This window comes from Apis dorsata, unplaced genomic scaffold (genome assembly GCF_000469605.1).
Source record: "Apis dorsata unplaced genomic scaffold, Apis dorsata 1.3 scaffold_130, whole genome shotgun sequence".
In the NCBI taxonomy this organism is placed as follows: domain Eukaryota; kingdom Metazoa; phylum Arthropoda; class Insecta; order Hymenoptera; family Apidae; genus Apis; species Apis dorsata.
The window spans coordinates 387,896-397,620 of NW_006263423.1; the positions used below are offsets into that span (position 1 = coordinate 387,896).

General features: G+C 38.2%; 1 protein-coding gene across 1 annotated transcript in view; it reads right to left on the reverse strand.

Moving 5' to 3' along the window:
• LOC102673850 (membralin) overlaps nt 1-9,725 on the reverse strand; it is a 79,377-nt gene that overhangs the window by 39,252 nt on the left and 30,400 nt on the right. The window contains exon 10 of the mRNA XM_006612967.2: nt 7,172-7,304. Within this exon, the coding sequence (XP_006613030.2) occupies nt 7,172-7,304 (133 nt within the window). The remainder of the gene's footprint in view (nt 1-7,171; nt 7,305-9,725) is intronic.

Sequence of the window (9,725 nt, forward strand, 5' to 3'; positions counted from 1 at the left end):
GAAAAACACGTATTCGAGGCGGGCGTATAAAACGCGAGCACGGGAAGGGAAATTGCAAAATAATCATTAACGAATAAGCGATATTAATTTCGATCGATCCTCCCAAGGCAACAAATATTTGCCCGAAACCGAATCGCGCCAGCTTTTCAACTCCCTTCCAATCCCCCTCCCCTCCGGTTCGAATTAGCATGTTTCGCCCCCTATCCTGGCTTTCATCGGGCAGCATCCTTCGAAAATTAAAGCGTTTTCTCGATCTTCCCTCTACAATGTTCTAATTTGTTAAACACTGTTGGTTTACCATTGCGTATGAATTTTTGAAAAAATTTGGATCCATCGAAGGAAGGGAGATGGATTGGAAGTGTATTTCGATTGGAAATTTTTCCTCCTTTTTCTCTCTTCTGCAGATTATTGAAGGAACGAAATAATGGTGATGGCAAGGCGTAACAAGTGTCCCTGTTTTCAAACAGGGATAGAATCACCGTGTACGTGATATATATATATATAAACGGATAAAAATAGATTTTTTGGAGATCGAGGGAGGGTGGATTAAACGATGCCCTCATCCATTTCAGGGGTTTAAAACCGATGAAACGGAGTTTCGCCTCTCTTCATCTCGATTTGAGAAGTCAAACGGTAAATCGGTATTATCGGGCGAAACGATTCGACAAAGCACTTTTCTAATTGTTTTCGACAACGAGCATTGTCCCTGTACACAATGGAAACGTGCCACGTGTGTGTGTGTGTGCGCGCACGTAGACAAGACTGGGAACAGTGACCCTTTCCTTTGAACAAATGAATGAAACTTTTATCGTCGGGGTTTGAGGTTTGAACCGGGTATACCCGTGAAACCAATCGCTTGATTGCGTTTATCCTCCCCTCCTCCTCTTTAAAAGAGGCGAAAGAAGCTAATCTCGGATTGATTTATTATGACAATTTGTTGTGTCGTAAATTTATAAATTTGAAATTTAAAAAAAAAAAAAAAAGAAGAAATCAAAAGAATTCGATCCGAATCGTTGAGAAAAAGAGGGTTGAGCATTTTCTTCAAAAGGGTTGTCGAAAAAATTGCTCATTTCACTCCGCGCGCGTGAAAAAAAATTGAGAATAAAGGGAAAAAAATATCATAGGGATAGGTCTGTGTATCGAAGGTCTGCGCCTGTGGTGATGGAAAAAGAGCAAGAAAAATGTGGAAATATCCAACTTCACGTGCAACAGATATCAGGTGTAGCAATCACTGAACTTTCAGTAGCTTTTGCCTCCCGGCGATATCTATTCTTCTGTATCGGCACCAATTTTCCGCGTGTGAACGAAACGGAACCGTTGCCATTGTGCACAGCCTTGATTTCACTTCCAGAGTTTCATCCCGATCCAAAAGTACGATACGGGCAAATTTTTAGTATTTTCGTGTATATCATCTAACTCGAAGACATTCAAAACCGTGTAAATTTAATTCTTCCTGTTCCAAATCGAAAGTCCATCTGACTAAAATATGTTCAAATATTCAATTTCGATCTATAAAAAAATATATAACGTATACACAGTCGTTAAAACACGTCCAAAGGATAGAGGAAACCATGCCATTGAAATCGGTTTTTGATTCATCCCGATATCTCAATCCGTTGCCGAGTTACAAGGATTCAAAGTGTCCACGGTGGTTAACATAGTGCAGAAAATGTGAACGGTGGCGCCATCTATTGGCCTATATATTTTAGAAATGCGTACTACGTTTTTTCCAGGAATCGCGTCTGGTCGCTTGTCTGGAGTTTGGGATAGGTCAGTGAGACGAGGTGCGAGAGAGAAGTTCAAGTAAGCGACAAGGAAGGAGATAGTAAGCGATTAAAAATTATCCTTCTCTTTACACGACGATATCTCGGCAACCGGAAGTCGTATCGAGATAAACGAAAAAGCGTTTTAANGGGAAGGTTCCGCGCTTCTAACGAACGTTCATTGGTTCACCGGAAGTTAACATCTTCGGAGTTATAGCGATTCAAAGTTTTACTAATTTTTAATACGATTTAATAGCGTTTAAGGTAAATGGTTAAAAATTATCTTTTCTTCACAGGATGATATCTCGGCAACCGGAAGTCGTATCGAGATCAACGAAAAAGCGTTTTAAAGAGAAAGGTTCCGCGCTTCTAAGGATCGTTCACTCGTTGACCGGAAGTCACTATCTTCGGAATTATAACGGTTCAAAGTTTTATTAATTTTAATAGCATTTTATATCGAGATTTAAGGTAAATTAATGTAACAAAATGATCGTGTTCAATATTCAGAGATCAACGAAAAAGCATTTTAAAGAGGAAGGTTCCGCGCTTCTAAGGATCGTTCACTCGTTGACCGGAAGTCACTATCTTCGGAATTATAACGGTTCAAAGTTTTATTAATTTTAATAGCATTTTATATCGAGATTTAAGGTAAATTATGTGACAAATGATCGTGTTCAATATTTTTCGATATTTTAATCAACTGTCAATAATATATAATGTATATCTGTAGTCGAATAAACTGCAAAATATACGTAATATGAAAAAGTATGCATAAAAATCCGCAATCTATTCGCGACACTATGAAACTTTTCTCAATAACTAATGAATATTGAAGAAATGGATATAGAATATGAATAATGATTAAAAAGAAATGTGGATATGAAAGATTCAAAGATATCTCGATTTCATATCTTGATTAAAACGCAGAACGAATTTTCAAATTCAAATTATGAAAAAATTTTTGCTCGATTTTATCATCCGTTTTTTTTTTTCCTTTCCATTTACGTTCCACCGATAAAGGTTTTGGATTACGTGCGACAGAAGCTTAAAGACAGGGTGCCCGAAACGAAGTATCGGATAAACCGCGTGCGAACGGAAGTCGAGTTTCTAATTAAAACCGGATGACCCGTAGAAACAGTCGGTCGATGGTGTTCGATTGTTGGTTGCATACCTATCGTGACCCAAAGTCAGGCAACCAGAACCCCAAGATCGTAAAGCAGTAAATTGAACCGCGATCACGTCTCGTCTACGAAATGGCTTCGACCAGAAAACGCTTTGCGTAATCGGAAGGAACAGTATTTCACCCACGTTTCCAACTATATCGATACTTTGTCATCTCGATGTTTTAATGTCACGGATAATTTAATTTAAGTAGAGGGAGAAAATAAAAGAGAGATCAAATAAACGAATATTGAATCATCAACGAGGCAAATTACGCATTCCTTTTTTCGAATAAACTTATATTATTCCTCTCCCATTCTTATAATTCTTTAAACTGTAAACCCTTTCTCCATTCTAGATTCTAATTTAATTACAATTGACACTTGCACTTTTCTCTATTATAATAACACGCATTATTCAAATAGGTAAGGTAAATTTCTAAGAGGGACGAATCTCTGAGCGACTTCGATTCGTGACTTTGAAAAGCCAATTTTTCTAAAAGGGGCCATCACCGTTCATTAAATCTATTCGGCTTACGTGACAAAAACCGATCCGAGTCGAAGCGAAACAATCTCGTCGTCCACGGGGCGTCGAAACGAGGTCGAACCAGCTCTCCTTCGTTTCGAGTGAAAATCAAACCACGGGTTAAAAAAAAAAAAAACGGGGCGGATTGTCCCGTCTCTTCCCCAACGTCCCCTTTACGCTACGTTAAAGTCGATCCACTGTAAATCCCGACGACGTGAATTCGACAACGCGCAATTCTGATACTCGGTGGCCGGATACTACGGGGGTATTACCACCCCCGTCAGATCTGTTTAATTGTTGTCTAACACCCGGCTGTTCTAATGCCGCCTGCCTCCGACCCACCTAAAGGAAACCCGGCTGTCCTTACGGCCGTGTTTCACCGGGGAGCAAAGCCGTTTCGATCCATTCCCTTTCCCACGATAAGGGGATAAGATTAAATCGTGGCTGAGATTAAACCGATCGAGGAATATTCGAAGAATTATTCCAACGATGATCGTCGATCGGATTTGGAATTTTTGTCGTAACGAGGATTTTTTTGTTTTTTTTATTTTAGGAAAATTCGTGCAAATTATTTTCACTCGATTGGATATATAAAATCAAAGTTATCTAATTTGGTATTACGAATATAAAAAGGAAATTTTCTCAAGAAAATTTACAATATTCAGGTTACAATTCTCGTATAGCTTCTTTATTGTCTGACGGAACACGGACTCGTTCTACTGCCAAATCGATCTTCCGATTTCGAAAAATTTCAGCATCGAGAATCACCTTTTATTCCCACCTAACAATTCATTCTAATAATTTCCCCTTTATACGAACACATTTCGGCCTAGAATTCGATCTACAGCCAATATTAATCTTCTGATTTTTAATCCCTCGTCGAGAGAGAAAAATATCTTAATTGTATTAAAATTAATACGATTATTAAAAAAAACTAGAAAAAAGTAATACTAATAAATAGTGGTAAGAAAGATCTACGTATATTCAAAATATATACAAAATTCTCCCTACTCTTTCGTAACAAACAATTCTTATTCATTTATTTACAGCGACTTAAGAAAGCTTTCGACGTGAAAAATTTTGTATCCCTTATTTAACCCCTCCCTCGAAAACTTCCATTTAAAACGTTCCTCTTTAAACGTATTCGCCCCACCATCAATTTCATTGACCGTTCACTCGCGCGTCACCAACCTGTTCAAACATCGAAGGCGACAAGTGGGGGAGGGCCATGATCGGCGACAATTTTGTTTAATCGCCGTCTAATGCCCCTAATGTCTCGTTCCATATACCTTTGTCGGTCTAAGGAAATTACGTCCTCGTCCTCCACCCCCTCCACGCCTCTCTCCCTCTCTGTAGAGAGGCCTCAACCCCACCCCGGCGTAAGACATATCGAGCGTTAAAACTCGATTCCTATTACACGAGGGATTTCATCCTGATCCGGCTTTGACATCTGTACACAAACCAGCGACGAAATGCTCGGAGCGCGACAATTCCGGCCCGAATCTGGGTTGATCGCGAGTATTTATGGGGATCGAGCGGCCATCGTGGAACAAACGTGGAAAGACTAATCGAGTTTCAAGGGAAGCGATGACGGAGCAAACGAATAATTATTCATTTTTGGAAGAAATTCATTCTTCTAAAATGATCCTAAAATTCTGATTTTTTTTTTTTTTTTTAATAGAGATTTAAAAGAAATAATAAAATATCTTCTTTGAGAAATCGATCGAAGTTTTAACACAGGATGAGACAATTTAAAATTACTGAGATTGTAAAATATTAGAAACTCGATGAAATATAGAAAATCTTGAGGGTTGATTTTGACCTCCGTTCAAAAAAATATTACATAGAAAATAATAACAATTTTCGTTGCAATTAGGATTTTTTAAATCGAATATGAATTTTCTTGTAGGATATCTACTTGTTTAATAGTTCGATCGAAATGTGATTGGAAAATTTTTAAAAGAGAACCTAACAGAGAATTATTATATATATATATATTTATTTTCAGGAGAAATTTGTGAGCTTATTACGACATAGACCGCCACTGTTTAATGAAGATTTCTCTGTACATACCGTGCTCGAGATCTACGCATTCCAGTCTAATCAATAAACAGCAATGATTATTGAAGGTACGCATTCGTCCTCAATTATAGCGATCTCTGGTAACATACGCGGATGCCGGAATAATTGCTTCATTGAGAAATACAGATCGGTATTTCTCAGCTTAATACGCCATCATTCCTACCCTTTGTCGATGGAATTTTTGCTCGTTCTCTGGTTACTCGACTCGGTTTAATGTTAAAAACTGTTAATTATCGTGTTCAATACGAGAGTAAACGCTAACATTGTGACATTCCTTTAGTATTCTGGGGAGAAAAACGATTATTAAATTACGATCAGAAGTCAATTCTGCATCCATTTCATTAACAATGGATCGACGATTCATCCCAAATAACGATGAGAGATTATAAAATATAATTTGATGAATGATTTGGAAGATTGGAATTAAAAATTATAAAACATCCTCTCTTAAATTAAAACACAATGACCAATTGATGCTTGAATCTAAAATATTTCCAAAAAAGAAAAAAGAAAGAAAGGGAGAGCATTCATACGCACGGTGCATCGTTCAAAATCATTTAACCTTATCCGGAGAAATTTTATTTCCAGCCGCCTCAAAGCCACACCGTTCCTCATTTGCATGAGACAGCCTCGCTGAGAGGATCAACACGAGGTGTACACGAGGAGAAACTGCGACAGCCCACAGTTTTTTAAACGAATATCAGAGGAAACGTGGAAGAAATTGCGTATAATTTTCAATAATTCTAAGGGAGGAGAATTCGCCCGGAACGTAATTTAATCGGGTGTATCTGCACGTATCCTGGCCGATGCTTTATTCAACTTTCGTCCCTTTCTACTACTAACCTTCCTCTTCTTATTCTTCTTTCTTCTTTTTCCCTTCCCTCCTTTTTTTTTTTCAATTGGCGAACGTTGTATATTAAACTCCTGTTTTGTCCTCTCGTAAAGTTACCGTGACGAGGCGGACAAGGCGTTTTATCGTCATCCAACAAAGGCTACTCCCGAGACAGAATGGGATACTTTGATCGTTTCAGTTTTAGCCGGAGGTGCACGGTGGCGGGATAAAGAGAAAAGGCGAGGTCTACCGATTTACCCGCAGAAACTACACGACTGACTCGCCACTTAATACACCGTAATCCTTTTTAATTAAATGCTCCTTCGATCATCCCCGGTAACAATCTAAAAAGCAGGGGGTAACGATCCCTGGGATTTCAACCAACGAGTGAACCTCGTCGTAACCTTGGTGGTAGTCGGCCGCATTACACGACCGAGTGGAATGATATTTTAAAAGGGGGGTGGGTGTCTCCCTTCTCTCGTTGTTTTTCTTCCAGGAGGCGACGTGGACAGCAGCACAGTGGTGGTCGGAAAGCGATACGATTGATTGTACGTTTATTGGTATCGAAAGGTATTTTGCGTTCGTATTTATGAAATTTTCATAAACGGAGGAAACTCGTCGATCCGTGCTCCTCCGTGATAAACGTTGAATCGTGCGAATGGAAATTGATTCGAACGTTATTAAAATTTTACGAAATAAATTTAAAATTAATTCGAGAAATTAAGGGAATAAGAATATAAGATATATATATTTGTGTATGTAAAAAAAAATTTCATTTGGAAAAATTTTATGGTTGGAAATTACTCACCGTAACCAGTGTCTTTTCGTAACCGGTGTGTGGCAGCAAATGGCATCGTATTGATCGGCGATCCAAACGATCAGTATAATGTAAAATGCGGTCGTGGTGTCGTTGAAGAATTCTGACATGATTGCCTCCATTCCTGCAACAATTTTTTTTTTTTTTTATGTAGTTAAAAATCAAAAATATCGAAAATATTTGTCCTTACGGTTATATAAAAATTTGGATCGATTGAAATATACGAAAGAAGAATGGGAAGGAGAGAAAGAAGGATTATGATTGTGAATCGAACTATCCAAAATATTTTCTTATATTCGTCTTAAGTGCTTTTAGAGACAAAGATAAAAATTTGGATCGATTGAAATATACGAAAGAAGAATGGGCAGGAAGAGGGAAGAAGGATTAAAACCAATTAGAAAATTATCGACGTTAAATCGTATTTCCGATACATAACGAACGACATTTCTCGAATAATTAACGACAATTTTATCCGCGAAGATTTCGAAGTAAATCCTTCCCGACACAAACGTTTTCTTCCCTTTTCCCTTTGCTGGAAGGATAGTGCGCGCAGTCGTTAATTGAAGTAGCTGCGTTTGAAAATTTAATTCGAACGAGGAAGAGAGGGAGGAGAGGAGGAGGGAGGGAGGGAGGGAGGTTGAACAGGAAATTTTCTTTGTCCAAGCGATTTAATAAGGTAAGACGATGTTTTTCTTAGATCTTGACATTAAGTCGCATAAACAACCGGGATTATTATTAATTTGCGAAACGAGCGATGAAAAAGAAGGAAGGGTTCGAGAGAATTTTTTTCAATCAAATCGATCATCGTCTCGATCGATAATTAATTATTATCGCGCGACACTAGCGCCGCGCGACGCTTAACTACTTAACACTACCGATACACGCGAGTATTTACCACTTATTTATCCGTTTTTTAATTCCATTATCACATTTCCATCCACCACTCTATTAAATTTCCTTTCTTTCATCGTTGACTCAACTCTATAATTTTTTGACACTTTGTTGCACGCGAATATTTACGCAAAGGGGATTTACACGGGAACAACTATTATTAATTCCTAAAACCAGCGAACGAGGTTAACAAATCCGTGCTCGATGGAAGGGGAGGAGGAAAAAAAGAGGAGAGAACTTTTTCGCAAATATCGAAGCATGCTTCACGGTAATCGATATCGGCAATCGTTCCCTATCAAACCAACATCTCTGTCCTATTAATCGAATAGTTTCCGCGCAATTAAAAGTTGGCGGCACAGAGAGCGGCACAATACCTCCGGCCCGTGTAAATTTAATACCCTCCCCATTTGACCATTATACACCGTTAAAACGATACGTTACAACACGCAGCGCCGTTTTTATTGTTTCCCAGGCGTTGAACGTTAAATCTCACTTATCGGTTGAAACATCGGCCAAGTTATTCCGTTCGAAAACCGCTCTTCCCTTTCCCTCTCATCCCCTTCAAACTAGCCGTGAACCAGCCAGAATTCGGATAGCAATCGCGGAAATATGATTGTGACAGTGTTGCAACCGTGTTTGAATTTGAAAAAAAAAAAAAAAAAAAAAAATCGAAACGTAACAATCGCTTCTTCGAGGATAATTGAGGAGAAAGGGGATGCATTCGTTTTTCGTATTCATCGTTTTTTAAATTATCGATAGATAAAAAGAAAAATATATCTCGTTTGATATAAAATGGAAAATGATCGATTTACTGTGAATTTCGAATGAATTGAAGTTTAAGGTTTGAAAAAACGTTATGAAGGAGAGTGAAGATCATCGTTTAAGAGATGAAGGAGAAGAATTAAGATCTGATCGCCGTGAAAGGCAATTCAACTTAGAAATTTACTTAGAGGCAAAGAATTTCAACGTGAAGAAGAAATGTAGACACACGGGAATATTTTACACGCATAATATCTCTCTTCGTATTCTTAGTGCAAACTGTTGCGGTTGGAAAATAATCCTTTGAATTCACATTCTCTTCTTCAAATTTGTTTGAAGAGAAAAAAAAGAAAAAAAGAAATACCAAAGATTAAAATTAACGAGTCTTAAAATTTTTCGGTATATAATTTCAACTGGAACAGTTGGTTATGTAAAAAACGAAACTCGAAGGAGATCCTCGGTTGAAACTTTCTGGAAAATTTAATATAAATTCCCTCCCTCATCTTGGTTCGCCTAGAAAAACTCGCTCGTCGGGGGTATTGTCCCGTTTTTTTGAAATTAAAAATATCTATATCGGGTAGATAATTCAAAATAATTTCATACGTAAATTTTCGGAGCGGATTCGCGGGGATCCGATGGAACGTAGAGAGGGGGAAGTTAATGCGTTTCGAGGAAAGTATAGAGAACACAATGTTGTTCGGCTAGCGTGTTTCCTAATGAATTGTAACGATATGAAAACCCCCCCGGGGACCGAGCGGAAATAATAAAAGTATCCCAGGGTGTGTCGTGGCCAGGTCACGAAAGTGCAAAACGACCAACCTATCTAAAATATACCGTTCCAACGGTGATTAATGACAACGTTGAAAGTTTCTTTTTTTTTTTTTTTTTTTTCCCC